This window comes from Microtus pennsylvanicus, chromosome 12 (assembly GCF_037038515.1).
Source record: "Microtus pennsylvanicus isolate mMicPen1 chromosome 12, mMicPen1.hap1, whole genome shotgun sequence".
NCBI classification, from domain to species: domain Eukaryota; kingdom Metazoa; phylum Chordata; class Mammalia; order Rodentia; family Cricetidae; genus Microtus; species Microtus pennsylvanicus.
Window position 1 is genome coordinate 29,186,672 of NC_134590.1, and position 21,962 is coordinate 29,208,633.

The following is a 21,962-nucleotide window of genomic DNA, read 5'->3' on the forward strand; positions in this document are numbered from 1 at the left end:
ACACACACACACACACACACACACACACACACACACACACTCGCAGGCCCGCACACCCGCAGGAATGCATACGCACACCCTCCCAGTGGGCGGGGACATGGCCACCTGGATTATCTCCATCATATCCTTTTTACATCCTGTTTGTAGCTTCTGTTTGCTGCTAAAGGTTCTTTTTAAACTGCCTTCCCTTAAAGCCCTTCCCTTCCCTACCAGTCTTTCTGTTCCCTGTAGAATAAAGGTTTTCCTCTTGTAGCTTCTGTCCATCCCATCTGTCTCTTGCCATTCTCACCCCACTCTGGGAGCGCGCTGCACTGCTGTGGCTGGTTCCGTTCCCCCTGCTACCCATTCCCTGTCTGCCCCACAGTGCACCCCATCCTGTCTGCCCCACAGGGCACCCCATCCTGTCTGCTCCACAGTGTACCCCATCCTGTCTGCTCCACAGTGTACCCCATCCTGTCTGCTCCACAGTGCACCCCATCCTGTCTGCTCCACAGTGTACCCTATCCTGTCTGCTCCACAGTGTACCCCATCCTGTCTGCTTTGCATGAAACACGTCATCTCCGTCACCCATCCTTGCCCTCAGTCAGCCGTCCCTGCATCTGTCCTGTGCTTCCCTTTGGGCGTCGTTGGTCATTGCCACCCCCTCCCTCCTCTCCCTCTCTGCTACTTGATTGTGCTCTCCTTGGGGTATAGATTGGTTGTCTTTTTGTTTTTCTGCGCTCTAGGAAATGTCTGAGCACCTAACAGAGCAGGTAAAGATGTAATCATTTTTGTTGGAATAAATTAACAAATAGCATAGAAGGTAAGAAGGTAAATATATGGCCCGCCTCCTGTTATCTGATTATTAAATGATATGCTCTGGACACATGTTCTTATGAACAGAGCTAATGGACTCCATAAGCTATATGTGTGTATATATATATATGCATGCATATATATATACACACATTATATAGTAATAACTGCAAATTGCAAAAGCGATATGTATATATACATACATGCATATATATATACATTATATAGTAATAATTGCAAAGGTAATGAATTTGGGATTGGGAACATGAGGGAGCTGTGGGGTGAAGGTGAGGTAGATGCAGTGCTCATGTAAGATGTTCTCAAAAAGTAAAATATATAAAAAAGAATAAACAGAAAAAACTTAAAAGTTTAGAAAATACTGTATGTTAACACTCCCCTCAGGGGAACAAGTCCTGGAGCAAAGTTGTATGAAACCATACCACGGTGATCCAAAAAAATAATAATTTATTACGTTCCATTTAGTGAATTTCTTGGGGAGAGCAGAGAACAACAGGATTTGTTAGGTAGCTTTTTTTTTTTTTAAAAGAGAGATGAAAAAGAAATCCCACTAAATTTTTATTTCAAATGTTGCCCGCACCCCCCTCAAGAGTAAAGGAAAAAGAAAGAAAAATCTCGCGTCTTCCTGACTCGCTGGACCCTAACCACAGTGCCTGTCATTGACGGTAGCAGACCTTCTTTATGTGATGTGTTTGCCTGGTTCCTGGTAGGTCAGATGCTACGTTGGGTTCTAATGGCAGAGGCCCTCGAGCCGGACTGCTTAGCTGGCGGAATGTCCATGCAGCCCTACTGAAGTTTGCTGAGAGCTGAGCCTTTGTCTTCCTGTAACAATGAAGCCACATTTGTGTGGCCTAAATTCAGGGCTTGACTCTGCGCCAACACCGTCAGGCATCACTCCTTTAAACAACAGCAGCAGCAACAGCAAACAGAGTCAGGGACATTCTGTGAAACCAGCGCACAGAGAGGGTGTTGTTCTTTACAAACTTGGTAGAGTCCCCCCTCGCCCTCCCAAACTGATAAGGCCAGGCAAGCTTCCGCCTCTTCCGTTATTATCTGTGGTATTGGTGAAGGGGGCAGATGTGTGGACAGCACCTCCCGTGAACGTATTTTTAGAATTATCTCTGCTTACATAATCTTTCATGGCAGCTAGTATTTCAAAGGGTTCCGTTTTTATCACAGACAGTAGAAGAGATAAATTGACCCAGTTTAACCATCTTGTACATTAGGATGTGAATTCGATATGGTGTGTTAAGGGACTAAATTTGCATAGATTGCTTGGATTGGCACAATGGAGTAAGTCTTAAATAGCTTTTAGTACTCAGAAATGTTGTTCCTGGATCACAGATGAGTGATCCCCACCCGCATCATAAATCATAATGGTCTTTGAAGTAAAACTTTGCATTTATTGCAGAACTTTGGGGGCCTGGTCTGATGTATAGTTTGTGTGTTTGTGTGCGTGTACATGCATGCCCTTGTGTTACACACACATTCATAAGCCCTCCATTCAATCACGATGGCCTGATGAGGAATACCCTGATTCTAAAAATAGCTCAGTCACAGTATGATCTACTTTGTGTCCTGTTGCTCCTCTGGACACTTGGTATAACAGCGTCATACAGTGCTGCAGCGTGTATTGGCACTTCATTACCTTTTATGGCTGAATAAATTCCGTTGTGTGAATAGCAAATATAGCACATTTTCAATATCCATTCATCATCTGACCGATTTCTGATTTTTCTGTTTCTTTAAGCCTAAAGAACATTAAGGCCCCTTGCCTGCCCGCCAATCCTACACACCTACATACTTCCTTTAATCTTTCATAGTTTATTAGGGACTTCCGGTGCAGTGCTGCTTGAGCAATTTTGAAGGAAGAGTCAGGTAGCAGCAGTTCAGGAAAAGCATAGAATAGACAGAAGAGCTATCAAGTGCAGGAGACTGGACGGGTTGTGGCTGACTTGGCTGGAGCGTCCGGGAGTGGGGAAGAGTGGGGGCCAAGGCTGGATCGGTAGCTGGGGCTAGACCACAGAGGATCTTGAAAACCTTCTCAGGGATTTTGATTTGAAACTAAATGGGGAACCATCGATGACAATGGCCAAGTCAGTTCAATCAAGTGTGGGATGGGGAAGGGAGAGAGTGGAGAGAGAGACACACTGCGTGTGGCTATGAGTTAGAATGCCTGCAGAGAAGTCTTTATTTTAGGAGATGGATCCTAGACAGGAAGCCAGCTCAGTGTTCCGCTGCGTGTGAGCTCTTTGTGATGTGCTTCTGATAGGACTGGCCTTAGGAGTCAAGCCTGCTTTATCTTTTTTTTTTTAAAAAAAAATATTATTCTAAATCTTTAAACTAGACCTACCTCATTTGGTAAAATAAGATTGTGGTTTTTAAGAAGTATAGCTGGTTACTTATTGAATGTTTGTGTTTATTATTTTTTTAGCCTGCTAAATTTTAGAATAAGAACAGAGTATAAGAATGAAATACAAAAGCTGGGCCTTTAATCCCAGCACTGGGGAGACAGAGGCAGGCAGATCTCTGTGAGTTCGAGACCAGCCTGGAGCAAGTTCCAGGACAGGCTCCAAAGCTACACAGAGATGTCTTGAAAAACAAAAAAACAAAAACAAAGAAAGAAAGATAAAAAGAAAGAAAAGAATGGAATACATAATCAGGAAACTCTAACAAGAATGCCACCACATTTGTGGGCGACTGAGACTCTACACAAAGTTCATTGTGGTTTCCCTGTGAAATTTTGAGTGCCTGCTTCGTAAAGCATAGCCGTTTGTGACTGTCCCCTTTCCTGTGCCCTCTGTTAAGGTGGTTTATGAACTGTCGTCTGTCAGATGGCGGGTCCTGTCTTGTGCTAAGGTATGGAGCCCAGAAGAGTCCTGTTCACTCCTCCAGCTGCCTCTCCACCAGCCCAAGGGCACCGCCGACTCTGGTCCTAACGCACCCTTCCCTCTAGGCCAGTGGTTCTCAACTTTATGCCACAACCCTTTAATACAGTTCCTCATGCTATGGTGACCCCCAACCATGAAATTACCTCCATTGCTACTTCATAACTGTCCTTTTGCTACTGTTCTGAATCGTAAGGTAAACGTCTGTGTTTTCTGATAGTCTTAGGTGACCCCTGTGAAAAGGGGTGATGACCCACTTCTAGTTCCTGCTCGTTCTTCCTTCGCAACCTTCCTTTGTCAAACTCTGTTGGGTCACTTCCTGCAAATAAGGTGTCTGCTTTGCTCTTGTGGTTTTAGAAAACAAAGCCAGACAACCTGGAAAAAACTGTAACCCTACCGAATCCACTGATGGGTCCTTTCCACGGTTGAGCCCTGGTTGAATGTCTTCCTGTCCGCTTGCTTCCTATTCTTGTGCGTTCTGCACCTGTTTGCTGGACCCCTCATCACTACCCTACTTTGCAGATACCGTGTCTGTCTCTCATTATTGGACTTCTCGTGTCCTCAGCGTGGCTGCCATTCATCCCTTCTACACCTTTGTGAGGCAGAAGCCTTGGCAGCCAGTAGCTCCTCTGGATGCCCTTGGCACTGATGACTTAGATTTCAAACATGATGCCTGAGAAGCATCTGGCTCACTATAGGCATGACCAGTGTCCAGGCTGCCACGTCACTGGCGTATGGTACATCCCACTGCTCGTAGAGTTCTTGAACTTCTCTTCTAGAAATAAGCGTATTTGCATCTTTCTCACTGTTAAGAAGAAACTTTCTAGACATGGTTGGCTAGCCTTTTACAGATGGTGTGGTGTCCCAGGACTGTACGAGTTATTTTTCATTTTTCATATTATTTTCTATTTTTTAAAATTTAGCCATTAGAGAAGGAAAGTTTTTATCTCCTTCAGAAAGAGAACTACAGAAAAATCCACTTGAGTGAATAGGAAAGGCTCTGGAAGCCAAATCCTTTTCTTAAAATTATTCATTTATTTTTATTTTATGTGCATCAATGTTTTGCTTGCAAGTATATCTGTGTGAGGGTGTCAGATCTCCTGGAACTGGAGTTACAGACAGTTGTGAGCTGCCTTGTGGGTGCTGAAAATTGAACCCGGGTCCTCTGGAAGAGCTGCCAGTGCTCTTAACCGATGAACTCTCTCTCCAGATCCTAGAAGCCTAAAACTAAAGGACTAGATCTTTCCTTGGGAAGGTATGGTATTTTACATATGGCCAGAATTCACAGTAGGAAAGCATTTAAATTGCTTTATAAGTTGTATTTCCAGTTACCTGATTAGCACATGATAATTAGTGTAGGATGAAGAGATGAATAATAATTTTTAACAGATACTTGACTAACAGTGTTATAGCAAGCGGAGACCCACACTACACACAATTAATGAATACCATTTTATTTAAGCTGTTTCTCATAAAAGTTTGGAACAGGATGTGCATGACTCATCTTTACTATCAGGAGACTGAGAGAGAGGATTATTCCAATATAGTGGTTTTGAGTGTGCTCAGCGATCAAGTTATTGGTGTGATTTACGCTGTGGTTGGCACACAGAGCCTCTTGTGGCTGGGATGGGGAGTGGTCTGCCCCTTCATCTCCCAGGAGGAAGAATTTGGGAAAGTATGGCAGATATTATTACCAGCTTCTAAACTCAAAAGTTAGCCAGGGGCTGGCAGACGGCTTACGACTGACCATAACTTGCCATAGAAGCATGCGCGTGAGTTCTAGTCCCCTGAGCATGCGCGTGAGTTCTGGTCCCCCCGAGCTCACAGGGAAGCCAGGGAGGTGTTACAGCTGCCTGTGATCCCAGTACATACCCCACGCATACGTGTACTCTGCCACATGTGGATATGTAGATACCATGCACACGCTCATCAGCTTAAAAAAAATGGAGTAGTGGGTGACTTAAAGTAAGCTTAAGAATTGATAGGTAGACTAGATAAAGAATGTGCATAAGGCGTAGAGAGGAATTGATAATTATTCTAGAGTATATAATTTAAATTTTGCCCCTTGAAATCACAGATAATGACAAGCAGAGGAGGATGGAGCACCAAGATAAATAGCTGAAGGCATGGACAGTGATCAAAATGGTTAAAACCTTGAAAAAGCCAATTCATCAAGATTTCTAATAGGAAATAAGAGAATCATATTTGTCTCGTGTCCTATTGGTTGGTCCTTTGTTTTTTTTATGCTCATGCTCCATGGCACACAGCTATTTAAATATCCCCGTACTACCTGGTGGAATCATTTGTAATATTATATGACAGGTTTCTGTACTTAGAGAGCTTCAGAAACGCAGTGGTCGAAATTAATTTTAAATGCGGCCATAGTGTTGAGTCGTTGTTCTTTAGTGTAAGGCAGTGACCCTTCTTATGCTCACTGTTAGCAGCTTCCAGAAACTTTGGATGCCAGGACCCCAACTCCGCTACGTCTGTTTGTGATTTAAGACGTTGCCGGGGATGGGCAGCAGAGTTGAACCTCAAGCCAGGAGGCTTAGCTTTGCCAGAATGCCAACTATGGATCTGAAATGTCTCTCAGAGGGTGAAGTGATAATAAATCGTGCTACAGATAGATTCTTTTCAGGGGTTTGCCAGTTTCCTAATTTGCTCCGAGGAACGTGCCAAGTGGATGGTAGTACTGCAGCTGGCCCGTGGTCCCTCGCTTGTCCTTGAGTAAGCTCATAGGGTGAATTCTCATTTGCACGCTGAGGGCTGCAGGGCCAGCATGCCCACAGCTCGCTGCCTCGGCCAGCAGTGAAGTGTTCTAACTCCTTGCATCTATCTCCCCCACAGTGGCTACGGTTATTCTGTTCAGCCAATGTGATCGATTTACTCCCATACAGAGTTAAATCCCATGATCATGCTAGTTCGCCTTTTTGGGGTGGTTTGTCCGTCTGCTGCCTGTTTCTCTCCACAGTGTCGTCTTTTTTTATGGTGCTTTCAAATGCGTCATTGAACGCTTTATATTTCCTTTCATGTATCAGTACTTTTCAAACTCGCTCTTTCTTGTTTGTGGAACTATTTTCTTTAAGTATTTTAAGTGGTTTGTGGGGCTAGATGAAATTTTTAAGTTGTTTTTATCATATCTTATTTGTTCCTCGGTGTGTGTTGGGGTATGCAGCTCACAGTGGGAGTCTTGCAGTCAGATGACAGATTACAGGGGTTGAACCCTCTCCCTCTCCCCTGTGGGCCCCAGGGGTCAGGCTGGATGGAAAGTACCTTTACCTTCTGAGCCACTTTCCTGGTCCAGATGCAGTTTTTAAAAATAATTTTCTTTTTATTCTGTCATGGCTAGTAGTTCCTTTTTGCCTGGACTATACATGAAAATGCTTGTCTATAAGGCTTTGAAAATTAATTTTAAACCTCATGGCCATCTGTACTTTAGTTTTTGAATATAGGATCTGTAGTATTATGACAGTCTATCTTGATTATTGCTGTATTTTTATTATAATTTTAGTATTCCCAAATTTAAAAAGTATTTTTTAAACAGGGTCTCTCTATGTAGACCAGGCTGTCCTAGAACTCACTTTGTAGACCAGGCTGGCCTTGAACTCAGACCCTTTTGCCTCAGTTTCCTGACTGGTGGGACTGAAGGTGTGTATCCCCCCATGCCTGACTATTCTTTCTATTTTTAAAAACCTAACTTCCGTGACATTTCTCAGAAGTGTATTCCTCTAGTTATACACCAATACAGTTCCCTCCAGTATCACCTAGATAGAAAATCATGTAGAAAAGTTAATTGAAATTATGCTAATATGTTAATTCTATGGGAATTGGTACTTCCATTAAGCCGTCTTATCACAAATATGTTTTCCTTGTGTTCTGCTCTTTTATCTCCTTTAAGAAATCCTTGTAGTGTCTACGTGTAAGTCTCACAAGTCTTAAAGATTTTTAAAAGCAACGTGTGAGGTTTTTTTATTTAATGAGAATTCCATTCAATGCATTTTGATCATATCAACCCTTTGAGTTACCCTGGAGCTTCCCCTCTGGCATGTCCACCTCCCAACTTCATGTCTTCTTCATTTTTGAAAAAAATAACTCACAGGTCCCTTCTATGCTCCCAGTATATGCAGTGGTATGACATCATCTACTGGGGTACACACAACCTGCCAGTGGCTGTATCTCCAAAGAAGACTGGCCCCGCCCCCTGCAGGTAACCGTAACTACTGTGAACTCGCTAGTGCAGGAGCCCATTAAATCCTGAAGACGGCACTGCACAGCGCTCCTGCCTCCCATGAGTGCAGTGTCCCAGAACGTCCAGAAGATGGCGCTTCACAGTGCTCCTCCCCAACCTGCACTTACTGTATCCTTTCTGCCTCTTTCGGGATGTTCCCTGAGCCTCGGTAGAGTGCCCTAGGTGTTGATGGCTGAGACTCACGGTTACTTATTCACAGTGCTTTGACTAGTTATAAGTCTTTGCCATCACCACACTCAAAGAACCTTCTCCTTCTCCCACGAAGACCAAGAGCAGCTTGTGTACAGAACGAATTCCAGACACGGCTGTGCAGGGCTAAAAAGTAAAATTCTCAGTGCTTTAAAACAACTCTTTCTCCTCTTATTTTCTATTTATGAGTGGAAGATTTTTTTACATCCATCCTTATTTCTCGATAATTATAGTATAGAAAATTTTGCGTATTTTTAAAATATCTATAAGAGTGATTCGGTTTTCTTTTTTCTTTTGGTTTTCCTAGACAGGGTTTCTCTGTGTACCGCTGGCTGTCCTGGAACTAGCTCTGTAGATCAAGCTGGCCCCAGACTCACAGGGATCCACCTGTTTCTGCCTCCTGAGTGCTGGGATTAAAGAAGTTTGACACCACAGTCCAGACAGTTTTCTTATGTTGTTACATTTGCGTGTATTACCTATAGCCTCCAGAATGGTAGTGAACAATAAGGCCTAAGTCAGCACCTTTATTTTGTTCCTATTTTTAATAGAGATGGGTTTTACGCCTTGAAACCTACCCGCTTTTCATCATAACAAGATGCCTGAGACAATTGCTTGTAAAGAGAAAGGATTTATTATGGCTCCTAGATTGTGGCTGGATGAGCCCACCATTTCTAAGCGCCAGGGTCCCGCCGTTCCCTGGGGGAATGCTTCTAGTTCTACCACCATGTCCTCCCTCCTCGGTACCGCTACCGTTTGAACCGGGCCCACCACCACACTTACCATCTAAACTGTGGCATTCTGAGGCCAGCCCCAAAGGATCATATCTATGCCCAAGTACAAAATGTTTCCCATCTGTACCCAAGTCCCTAAAGTGTTAATAATAATGTTCTGGCATTGCCCAAAAGTCCAAGTTCATGATCTCCTTTGTGACCGAAGGCAAAATTAACTGTGAGTCTTTGCAAAAAAATCAGAGAGAATTACACTTCCCAGTTACGTGTGCCTGTTACAAGTTACAGGCACAGAGTGAGCTATTTCAGAAGCCAGAACTAGGAAAGTGGTTAGAGGCGCTGGCCCCAGGCGGGGCAGAAGCACAGGGTCAGCACTAAATCCTAGCGCTTCCTATGGAGGACGGGGCCTGTTGGGGGGAATGGGTTCCCAGGGTTTGCGTGTTTGGGGGTAGTGGGTTCCCAGGGTTTGCGTGTTTGGGGGAGGTGGGTTCCCAGGGTTTGCGTGTTTGGGGGGAGTGGGTTCCCAGGGTTTGCGTGTTTGGGGGGAGTGGGTTCCCAGGGTTTGCGTGTTTGGGGAGAGTGGGTTCCCAGGGTTTGCATGTTTGGGGGGAGTGGGTTCCCAGGGTTTACGTGTTTGGGGGGAGTGGGTTCCCAGGGTTTGTGTGTTTGGGGGGAGTGGGTTCCCAGGGTTTGCGTGTTTGGCTCCTCTGGCCTCATTCGCTGCATGTGACTTGTCTCTTGGGCAGGTGTTTGCGGGTTGTCTGCAGCTTGCTATAGGAGGTTTTGCGCCATGCCGACACCTCTACATTCTTGGGGGTATCCAGACTTCACAGTTCACCTTCCTTAGGCCTCGCTGAAGGGACTCACGCTCACTTGGAATCTTGTGGAAGCTGCCATCCCTCTGTGACTTGTGTATTCCGCATGCTTGCACAGCCGGCGTCCTGTGTCAGTACCGGCTGAACCTGGGCCTGCCTGAGCCACAGCCATTGCAGCCTTGGAATCTTTCACTGGGCCTTCGGGGCGGGGCGGGGTACCTCATAGTTCTGTTCTGAGAAGCACTGAGCCAGCAAAGCCTTTGAAACAAATCTATATGACCGCATTTCCAATCTTGAGTGGACTTGCTGATTTGGTGGCTAGTCCCGAGGCAGCTTTCCCAGGGTCTCGGTACAAACACCATGGCTTCTCTGTTAACCTTCCCGGGGTTAACAGTGCTATGCTGCTTAACTGGACCATGGCATACACTGCTTTTCCAGCCAAGTTGTGAACTTGCCAAAGCTTTCCACGTTGCCTTTTATGTTATTTGAGATCAGGTCTCACTGTGTAACACAGGCGGTGAGTTTGCAATCCTCCTGCTTCAACCTTTAATCCCAGACCTTTGTAAGTTTTTTTTTTTTTAAATATTCACTGAGTCAATTTAGTGCTGTGCACATGGGTGTGGTGCCAGCCACTGGAGCATGGCAACCCACCAAGAGCCACACCCCTGAAGAAAACTGACTCTCCCTGGCCCGGCAGCCCTCAGTTGGCAGTAGCTCCCAGCTAGCTGTGGGGCCTCATGAGCCCCACGCCCGCCAGCCAGCATATTCTTCAAATACTGCCTTATCTCTGGGTTTCTAGGATGGCTTGAGCCGAGCTCCATTCGGAGTCAAGACCATCATAACTGGAATTCTCTAGCCGAGTAAGTAATGGGTTATTTAGAAGATGGCTCGTTTTCCTTGAGCTTTGGAATATAGAATATTTCTGTGGAAGATTTCAAATAAAAAAAAAACATTGAACACATGCCAGAGATGTCACAGGACTTCTATGTTTAGAAACTGTTTTTAGTGGAAATAGTTTCGATTAGGATAAATAAACAGTTTTGAAACAGCTGCTCGGAGAACAAGCAAAAGTTTTAATTATGTTACCCGTTACAGTTGAATGAGGAGAAAACGATGTTACCCGTTACAGTTGAATGAGGAGAAAACGATGTTACCTGTTACAGTTGAATGAGGAGAAAACAATGTTACCCGTTACAGTTGAATGAGGAGAAAACAATGTTACCCGTTACAGTTGAATGAGGAGAAAACAATGTTACCTGTTACAGTTGAATGAGGAGAAAACAATGTTACCCGTTACAGTTGAATGAGGAGAAAACAATGTTACCCGTTACAGTTGAATGAGGAGAAAACAATGTTACCTGTTACAGTTGAATGAGGAGAAAGCAACTGGACTAACTAGTGTGGAAAAATGATTTCATTCACACAGTAGAGGAGCAGAATATTTCGGGATTGGAATTAACAAGATAGATATGTGTTCAGCTTCTGAACATGGACTTTAGTTTTCCTCCTGTTCCCTTCTCTTTTAAAGCAGCGTCTCACCATGTAGCCCTGCCTGACCTGGAGCTCACTATGTAGACCAGACTGGCCTCAAATTTGCAGAGATCCATGTGCCTATGTGAGTCTCGGAATATTGGGATTGAAGTTGTGAGCCACCATGCCGGCTACATGGTCTTTTTATATTTTTCCCCTAAGTTAGCGTGTAGAGATGTGTATAGCCCAGCAGTGTGAGCAGCATTGAAGTTTGCCTGTAGGAAGGTGTGGCACAAGATGTAACACCCTGCCCCAAAGCCACAGTAACTACTAGCTTGGAGCCAACAGAGAAACAGAGTGCTAATACACAGAACGAGGAGCCCAAACACGTATTCAAGAATGTCTCAAAAAACCAAAAAAAAAAAAAAAAAAGAATGGATTTAGGCTGGACAGTGATGGCACATGCCTTTAATCCCAGCACTTGGGAGGCAGAGGCAGGCAGATCTCTGTGAGTTCAAGGCCAGCCTGGTCTACAATAGCTAGTTCCAGGATAGGCTTCAAAGCTACAGATAAACCCTGTCTCGAAGAAAACAAAACCCACCACCAACAACAAAAAATGGATTTGATTTATTTTCTGGTGATACAGCCAGCACAAAATTTTAGTAAGCGCACCCGGAAGAACTAGTTAAATCTTGGAAGACAATCTGCAGTAGTATCCAGAGAAACTTCGAGGCAGACAGTAGACTAGAATAAAATAAATAAACGAAGAAAGAAAGAGTTACAGCAAAATACAGGGATATGTTTATCTCTCAAAGTGAGCCTTTTCTCATTTTTTAGACCTTTGCATTGTAAATAAGTTAAAAGATTCAACCAAAAAAGTCTGATGGACCTTAGAGGATAAAGAACTGGCAATCATGCAGTTCTGGGGGCAGTAAGGTTCCCAAAGGCAAGTTCTTATCAGCTACGGCAGGAGCATGCATCAGAATTTGTTCTTCTGTGTGACAAGTAATACTAATTTGGAGCTAGTTAGCTGGGTGGTGGTGCACACCTTTAATCCCAGCACTTGGGAAGCAGAGGCAGGTGAATCTCTGAGTTCGAGGCCAACCTGGTCTACAGAGCGAGTTCTAGGAAAGCTAGGACTACAGAGAGAAGCCCTGTCTCAAAAAAAAAAAAAAAAAAAAAAAAAAAAGAAAAGAAAGAAAGAAAGAAAAAGAAAAAAGGCAAAGAAGGAAGGAGAGAGAAGTTGAGATTGATTTAGAACCAGTTTACTCCTCCGTGTGGTTTCCCCAGGAATTTGGTTGAGTGGTTGCCCACTGAATAATATACTTTGAGATCCTTCCATCTTGGAAGGCAGGATGGTTCAGTGGGTAAAGACGGGTGCTGCCAAGCCTGGTGACTTGGGTTCAATGCCGGGAACCCACCTGATCAAAAGAGAGAATTGACTCTCATGGGTTGTCCTCGGACCTCCACGTGGATGCAGTGACATGGAACACTCTCCCCCCACCACATACACAATAAGTAAATAATGTAATAATCTTAGAAAGATTCTTCTGGTTTTGGTGGTTCAATGGCTAGCTTCATGAACACGCCAAGCAGTAGCCCCTTGTGTGGATGCCTCCACCCGCCCACTGAAGAATATCCTGGCTGGTTGCGTCCATCAAAGCTGTTACAAATTAACTGGAAGCAGTGTGCAGGTTGTGGTATGGGCATACAGTTTAGCTCCTACAGGTGAGAACCATGAGCAGGGGCGATGGGTATCGCAGGAAGAACATGTTCAGTTTTGTAAGAAAGTGCCGAGCCTTCTTCCCACATGGTTTGCCCCATCTTGCCTTGCCACCGGCAATGAATGACAGACAGTTCTGTTCCCGCTTGTCTCCCTTCCTACAAGACGTGGTCAGCCTGGGGGTTCCGCTACTCCAGGAGCTGTGCGGTGATACTTTGCTGTTGACTGTTTCTTAGGGACGTTATTGGGATGGGCATCTTCTCGCCTGGCATCTGTGAGTCTTTGTGAAGTGCCTGCTTTTATGTTGGGTTCTTTTTTCTTTTTTTTGTTTTACCATTGTTGTTTATATATTTTGCAAGCAAATTCTTTATTAGATTTTTTTTTTCTTCCTCGGGGCTAGTCTTCTGATCTTCGTCATTGACTTTGTGTGTGTGTGGTGTGTGTGTGTGTGTGTGTCTGTCACTAGTGTTGTTAATAAGTTTTCCCCTTTCCATTCGTGGATCTTGGCTTTGGCGTGTGTCCTAACAGGCAGCACTGAAATCAAGATCACCTAGATTTTTCTACCGTCTTCCGGGAGATAATAGAGTTTTTGCATTTCATGTTTAGGTCTGTATGTTCCATTTTTTTTTTTTTGTGGAAGCTAAATGTTCTGTTTAAATTCTTTTGCTTTTTTTTCTTAGGCATGTGGGTGTCGGGCTGTTGCAGCCGCGTGTGTTGAAAAGTCCTTATTCGCTGCCTTTCCTTTGCTCCCTTGTCAGAGATCAGTGGACTGTACTTGTGTGGGTCTATTTCTGGGCTGTCTGTTCTGCCCCTTGATCTGTTTGTCTCTTCCTTTGCCAGCAGCACAATGCCTTGATGACTGTAGCTTTATAATAAGCCCTGAAGTCAGATAGCGACAGTCCCCAGGCCTTATTCTCCTGCCGTACAAACTTTAGAATCAGTTCATTGGTGGCCAGGAAATCACTCTCTGGCCTGGGTTTGCTTTTTTTAAAACTAGTTTGCTTTTGACTTGTGAAGTCTTTATTGTTGTTTTTAATTCTTGTTCTAAGGCCATTTATTTACCTTACACCCCTTTCCCCTTGGGTGTTATCAAAACTTATTATTCAGTTGGTATAAGGAATAATGATTATAAATAGTAAGCAACTCTATGGAGCCATTACATTTCCATATCACATAGACCCCTATATAAATGTGTGAACTGTATGTATCTGAGGTGTATGAACCTGTATCTACAGAGGGGCGTGTGTGTGTGTGTGTGTGTGTGTGTGTGAAGACCAGAGGTCAGTGTTGGGTACCTTCCTAGATTACCTCCCACCTTATTTTTGAGCAAGTCTCTCACTGAACCTGGAGTGCCCTGATTTGGGTGAGGCTGGCCTGCCAGGGAGCTGCAGGGACACAGCTATCTCTGCCCACCCCCAGAACTGGCATCACAGATACATACCTCCATACCTGGCATTACGTGGGTGTTGGGGATTGAAGTCTGGTCCTCAGGCTGAGAACAAGCCCTTTGCCTACTGAGCCATGCGTTCGAACAGCCCCAGAGCCCATTGTTAGAATGACCCCAGATACACACGGTTCAAGGGCTCTGTCTCTTTTTATTTGCTTTTTACTCGTGTTTTATTAACATGACAGCTGTTTTATTGTGTATACTGTATCAGCACAGTGCTATAGAGAATGAACTAAAGAATAAAAGTGCTCAGATATAAAACATTTAATTCTTGCTTTATTCTAATATAGGTATTTGTGGTCAATAGGTTTATATTCCAAGAGTGTTTAATGTGACATTGGATTCTTCCGTTTGTAATTCAAGTCTGGGCCATGTTCTTAAGACGTACACTTTAACATATGTGCTTCTATTCCTTTGTGGACAGGATTCTATAATTGCATGTAGAGAAATATTGTTTGGGCTGGAGAGATGACTCAGTTTATCCAGAGAACATGAGTACAGTTCCCAGCACCTCTATTGGCTGACTTACAACAATCTGTATTTCCAGCTCCAGGGGAGGCAGCACCCTCTAGTGGCCTCGCTGAGCACTGCATGAACAGACATATACATAATTAAAAATTTAAATACTAGAATAAAGTTCTTTTTAAAATTTTTAAAATATTTAACTTTTTAAAATATTTAATATTAAAAAAATATTAACTTGCCGGGCGATGGTGGCGCATGCCTTTAATCCCAGCACTTGGGAGGCAGATGCAGGCATATCTCTGGGAGTTCGAGGCCAGCCTGGTCTACAAGAGCTAGTTCCAGGACAGGCTCCAAAGCTACAGAGAAACCCTGTCTCGAAACCCCCGCCCCCCCAAAATTAACTCAAGCAGTCAAATGTCATGTGTATCTTGGCTAGGGTTTCTGTTAACGTGATAAAATACATGACCAAAAGGTACCTGAGGATAGGTAAACGGTTTATTTCACTTCAGCTTACAGTAAACAGTCCATCCCTGGAGGAAGTCAGGGTAGAAAGCCAAGCACAGAAGGCCGGACCGGATGGTGAGGCCATGGAGGATACCTTTCCCCTACGGTCTTGCTCCCCATGGCTTGCTCTGTCCGGCCCTCCCAGCACTTTGACAGAAGACAAATGTCTAGTTCTTACTTGTTACTAGCAAATCAGTAAAACCGAGCATGACTTTGTGCTTCGTGGGCTCTTACGTACGTATCCCTTACCCTTGCTCATTATCTTCTGCCCTGTGGTCTATTTGAAGGAACTGGTGGTTTTCTAAGTCATCCATTTGTGCTTTGTGAATGACTACGTAAGTGATTAATTCTCTGTATGATACGCTGCAGTATTTGCCTGCCTCCCAGTTTGGTTGTGTGAATATATTCTTGTTGTTGTTTTTGTTTTAAATCTGAGGTTGTCTTTTGTATACTTTCTCATGCCGTCTCGTGTTTTTGGATCATATCTTCTCAGTTGCTCTTGCAGCATTCCGTTAACTGCGCTGTGAAAATTTAGGTTCTTTTCTAGCCCTCTGTTATTAGGATGTTAAATGGCCTGACATTTCAACCAGATGATTGAAATCCCCCCCCCCCACACACACCCTTGTTTTGTAGTAGTAAATACAACAACCGTTTGCTAAAAGCACACTAAAAGGTAAACTGAAATATTGTTTTAACGTGCCTAATCATAAACATTTGGTGTTCGTAAGTTTTTGAGTTTTCAACGTAGAAATGAAGTTTTTCCCGGAACTCTGATTTCCTTGACACGTGTCTTTCACACGTCATGATCCCTGAGAGCAGAGGCTCTCAACCTCCTGATGCTGGGACCCTTTAGTACAGCTCCTCTCGTGTTGTGGTGACCCCCAGCCGTAACATTATTTCATTGCTACTTCATAATCATGGCTGTGCTACTGCTTTGAATCCTAATGTAAAAATAGGCAGGATCTGATCCTGCGCGATGCACAGGTTGAGGTCCGCTGTCTTAGACCTTTTACCATGGTTCCATTCGAAGCGAGTAGACAGCAGTGACGGCTGTTTGAGACGACAAGTGTCTGCGGCTCTTACGGGGCCAAAAATAATTTCTAGAAATGTAAGATCTGCAGCTATTTCCGCAGTGACACTTGTTGACGGGTTCCCTCCTTGATAATGCACAATGTTGGGCCGTGATGCGTCGGAGACAAGCAGGTCATTGTTGGAATAATGTGTGCTCTGTTCCAGGGACTGCGAATTTTTGTCGTGGATTGTTTTTATGATACAATTTTAATTCTAGAATACAAAATGTGTTTTGACTTGGTGCTAATAAAAGGTGTTTGTTTTTTGGTTCGATATTAGCAGTTTGTAGATTATTGCATTTTTTTTTTGGAAAATTTATTTTGCAAGTAAATTCTCCCATGCTGTATTTTATAGAGCAGGTTTTTTTTTTTTTAATTTTTTGAGATGCCCTCCCCCACCTCCATCACTGTGTGGCACAGGCTGGCTTAGCGATTGCTTTCCCACCCCACTGGTCTCAAACTCATGAACCTGACTCCTTCAGCCTTGTGAGTGCCGGAATTGCAGGCATTCAATGCCCCACTTAGACTCAGTTCTTCTTTGACCTAAAAATGCAATTTAGGCTTTGAATCGATACCTTTTGGGGCAAATTTCCTATCGTAATATATACATCCATAGCTATTCAGTGTTTGAGTCACTGTGTTCTGCTTCCCCGTTTTAGGGATGGAGTTAATCAAATGACAGCTCCTTCTATGGAGAGGGCAGGAGCTGGAGATGAGTTGGTAGAAGAGAAGCACAGACTTCTGTGTGGGCACGCCAGGCCAGGAGAAGTCATGCCTGCTGCTGTAGAGTAGTTTGTATTAAGCCTCAGGCTGGGAAGACGGACGTGACTGGTTGAGTTATAGGCAGTTGTGAGGTAGGCTTGCAGGGTTTCCATCCAGCCCCATAGGCCTTACTCCTTCCAGATAGCACATTGTCTGAGTTAGAGAGCCCAGCGTCCTCTGAGACGGTCAGTGAGATACTGTGAGTTACTGTTGGTTCCTGCACCTCACATCAGCAGCACAGGAACTGGACAAAGCTCAGAGCCTTTCCTTTCCACATCCTCTGTACCAAGCTTGGTCATCTCACTTGGATTTCTGGGCTGGCATCCCTGGTGCCGTGTCTGGGTTTCTCAGACTCCTCCAGAGGAGCCAGAGAGGTTTACAAGGACAAGTCAGATCCCACCCCTCCCCACCTTAATACTTTCCACGGAAAGGTTCTTCACGGTGTCCTAAAGGGCCCTCTGTGTTCCGCGGGCTGACCTCCTCTCATCCCCCTCCACCCCAGGCCCGCCCTTGTCCTTCTGTCCGCGTGTGTTCAGTCCCCACCGCTTTGTTCTCCTCCTCTTTCCCTCGTTTAGGCCTGCGCCTAGGTGTGGCTTCTTCAGCTTTCCTGCGCATGCTTCCTGAGGTATCACCTTTCGGCTCCCAATCCCGCTCCTGTTTCATGTACTTGTTTTGCTTTCTCTTTAATTTTCTTCATTACTCTAGCACAGTGGTTCTCAACCTTGCTGATGCTTCAGCCCTTTAACACAGTTCCTCGTGTTGTGGTGAGCCCCCCCCCAACCATAAAATTATTTTTGTTGCTGCTTTATAACTGTGAATTTGCTGTTATTAAGAATCATAATGTAAATATTTTTGGAGATAGAGGTTTGCCAAAGGGGTCGCGACCCACAGCTTGAGAACCACTGCTCTGGGCCATCTGACCAGAGTCCAGTTATTCGGTAAGTATTTGTCGTGCACCTGCGGTGTGCCAGGCACTTCTAGGTTCAGAGGAATCATCTAGGCCCAAACAGAGCAGCTGAGAATGCCTGACGTTTTGGAAGTCACCTGAACAAAGTGGAGAAATTGCAGTGCGTAGTAAACACAGCGTGGGGCTAGGCAGATGTCAGAGCAGCAAGCCCCGAAAGGGATTCAGGGAGAATGGTGAGTGAGATGAGATCGGGGAGGGCTTGGCGCAGTGCGAGTCCCGTGAGGTGGATGGAGTAGGCTCTGCGGAGCCGGTTATTCATACAGGGCTCTTTTGTTTCTCTGACTTTTAGCTTCAGCTCCAGTCAGCAAAGTGAATAAGTTCTGCGCTGCCTCCAGCCTGCATCCCTCTTCGGGAAGAAAGAAGAGCATCATGTCAAACATCACGATTGACCCCGATGTCAAGCCTGGTGAATATGTCATCAAGAGCCTCTTTGCAGAATTTGCTGTTCAAGCTGAAAAGAAAATTGAAGTTGTAATGGCCGAACCCTTGGTGAGTAGAACTGTCTATAAATCTCATTTCTTTCGTTTTTTTTTTTAACTTTTGCATTAGCTGGTATAATAGGAATTTTTGAAAGGGAATAATATCCTCGAACACATTTAAGGGCTAGGATTGTTGTAAAGTGCTGATCCTGGCAGCAGCAGTGGCTTCAGAATCCGCTCCGATAAATTCTTAGGGATAAGTAAGGGAAAGACGTGGCTGCACAGGTGGAAATCGTGTGGCTCAATAAAACCTAACAGGACCGGAAAGAGAAGCTGGACTGTTCTACGGATTGGTGTAAAGGCTATAGCAAACTTACCCTAGTGAGCATCTCATTCTTTGAATTATGATTTTTGAGTCAGGGTCTCACGTGGTTCAGGTTGGCCTTGAACTTGCCTTGTTGCCAGAGATGACCCTGAGCTCCTGACCCAACTGTGCTTTCCGAGTGCGAGGATTGGAGACGTGTGCCACCGTAGCTGACTTTACACATCTCTACACTAATGTTACATGAGACGTGATCAGGGGCTGTGATGAGGAGGACTGCCAAAAATAAACGTGTGGGTAAGATCCTGCAGTTAGAGACGCAAGGAGACAATCGTTCATAGTTCAGGCTGCTGTGAACCAGGACCTTAAAAGCAGAAGAGAGAGCAGTAGCAGACTCAGTGGCATTTGAGGGGGATTAAGTAGGAGCAGCCCTGGAGTTAGTTACGAGTGGCAGATGTTTGGGATCTTAGAAGGGGGCAGTGCCCTGACTTGGCTCTCTCTTGAAGCCCTTAGGTGAAGAAGAGCGTTTTTCGTTTGCGTGTATTATTAGAGTTACTGGCGATCTGGCCATGTGAAATGGCTTGATTGGTGGCTGGGAATTCTTCTGGAGATCTCCTAAGAGATGGTGATTGTGGGCATCTTCGACCTTGAAGCTGAAAGAACACTGATTTCAAAAGAAGCTAAGGACTGAGTAGACGTATCATTGCCAAATACACAGACAGTCCGAATTAAATGAAGCGAGGTGATTGGATTTGTGTAAGGCAGCCTGGTCGTTAAGAGAACAGGCTTAGCTTTGGGATGTTAGTTGGTGAGGTAGTACTGGGGGTGCTGATGGCACTTACGTTGCCCTGCGCGTTCGAAGGGAGTGAATGTGTATCGCGCCTCAGGACTAGGGACTGAAGCTGATGAAGATCGAGATTGTAGCTGCTGCAGCTTGCTGACTTGTACCCGACTGGATTAGGGGTAGGCGTTCACTGCCAGGTGGAACTTGGAGGGCTTGTTGCTCTCCTGAGGCCAAAGGCCAGGAAGTGGTGGAGTCTCAGTCTGTTTCAGGACGGGGTACAAGAGAGGAAGGTTGATGCCCTAGGAGAGTGGAGGGCGGTATCACACATGCTCTGAATTTTCTTAGGTATGAAACTGATTGCGAAGGTGAGTTCCTTCCTAGTCACTAAGTCAAGGAAGCTCCTCAGTAAACATACCAATGAGATGATGTGTTATGGGGTTCCAAAGTCGGTCGGATGTGGATTCCAAAACTGTGTATAGTCCACTCCACTTAAAAACCATTCTGGAATTGCATTTGACATATCAAATTAATGCTTTTCTTATACCAGCACACAGACACATATGTGTTTTATAACACTGCATCATATTAAGTGTTTTCTTACTTTGGTTTTTGGTTTTTTGTTGAGAGAGAATCTCTCCGTGTAGCCCTGGCTGTCCTGGAACTCACTATGGAGACCAGTCTGTCCTCAAATACATCCACCTGCTTTTACCCCCCAAGTGCTGGGATAAGAGGCACGCACCACTATGCCTGGCTTAGAGTTTTAAGACATAAGAATTATAAAACTTGCTGATATAATTAATAACCATAAGTTTTAATTATAAATATGATTAGCCGACAAAATGTTGGTTTCTCTTTTCAATGCTCCTTTAATGATATAATGAATAGCTACAGAGCCATCTTCAATGGCTCATAATTAAGAAAAGGGGAAAAAAATCTTGTAGTGTGTCAAATGACCAGGACCCATCACCTGGCTTCAGTTTTCTTCTTTTACCACACACTGAAAAAAAAAAAACCACCAGTTTCATATGTTATGGTCCTGTCAAGTCTCAAATATCCCATATTCTTGACAGAATTATGGTTTTGAAATTCTTAAGGTCTTGAGTGAAAGGATGTATGAGAAGGTTACCTAGTACAACTGAGTCTCCAAATTAGCCCCTCGCTCACTCAATCTGTCCATAATACGTGTCAATATGTATATATGCACATATGCATGTAATGGATGGACATATATACACATATGTATGACTGTGTTGTATCATGGTTGGTTGTCTTTGGTGAGGGTTACGTGTTGGCAGGATCCAGGTGTTGACTGCAGAATGGTCTGTGGTGTAGGTATTTCACAAAAGCTTACACTTTACCATGAATTCAGCCCTAATAGGCGCTGTGTACCTAAGAAGACTCAGTGCCACTGTTGAAGGCAGAGCTTCTAATCCATCTTCCTTCAGAATAGTCGATGCTGTTTTACTCGTTCATTTAGCAGGTTATTTCGGGGGTACCTGCTACACAATCCTAAAATGAGATTATAAAGTTATGCTTCCATCCTGAGAGCCTGGAGAGATGGCTCAGCAGTTAAGAGCACTGGTGTCATGAGGAACCACTTGTTGGTTCCCAGCTGCTCAGCCCCAAAATAATGACACAGAAACGGTATTGATTAAATCACTGCTTGGTCCATTAGCTCTAGCTTCTTATTGGCTAACTCTTACATATTAATTTAACCCATCTCCATTAATCTTTGTATCTCCACATGGCAGTGGCTTACATGGCCTCTCTCTCACTCTGCCTCTTTCTCCCAGCATTCTCCTAGTTTTCCTGCCTAGCTAAGTTCTGCCCTGCTGTAGGTCCAAAGCAGTTTCTTTATTAATTAACCAGTCCTGTTCACAGCTTACAGAGGGGAATCGCACATCACACTGGCTGCTCTTGCAGAGGACCTGGTTTGGTTCTCAGTACCCACAGTGGCTAGTAACCATCTGCCACTCCAGTTCCAGAGAATCTGACCCCCTCACAAGACGTACCTGCAGGCGAAACACTTGTATACTAAGGTTAAAATAAATGAATCTTTAAAAAAAAAATGCTATTGTAGCATGGATGCTGCTGTCTCTTTATCACACTCTGAGAGAAGGGCGTTCCTGCCTCTTCTCCCTGCCGTACTAAGAATGCCCCCTGAACCTTCATCACAGCATATAGATTTTTACCCGTGACATCCCACTTAACGAAGCAGTTCCTCCTTATCTAGGTCAGGCGGCTTAGTTTGTATTTCTAGCCAGGTCTAGATAGATTGCAGATCTATAGTATCAAGATAATGAAGACACACGGACCCTAGCCCTGCGACAGTGTGTAGACAATAGTT

General features: G+C 44.4%; 1 protein-coding gene across 9 annotated transcripts in view; it reads left to right on the forward strand.

Moving 5' to 3' along the window:
* Positions 1 to 21,962, forward strand: part of Fryl (FRY like transcription coactivator) — a 225,016-nt gene that overhangs the window by 91,411 nt on the left and 111,643 nt on the right. For all 9 annotated transcript variants that reach the window (XM_075943110.1, XM_075943111.1, XM_075943109.1 and 6 more), the window contains one exon: positions 18,380 to 18,579. In XM_075943110.1, the coding sequence (XP_075799225.1) occupies positions 18,460 to 18,579 (120 nt within the window). In that variant the 5' untranslated portion in view covers positions 18,380 to 18,459. The remainder of the gene's footprint in view (positions 1 to 18,379; positions 18,580 to 21,962) is intronic.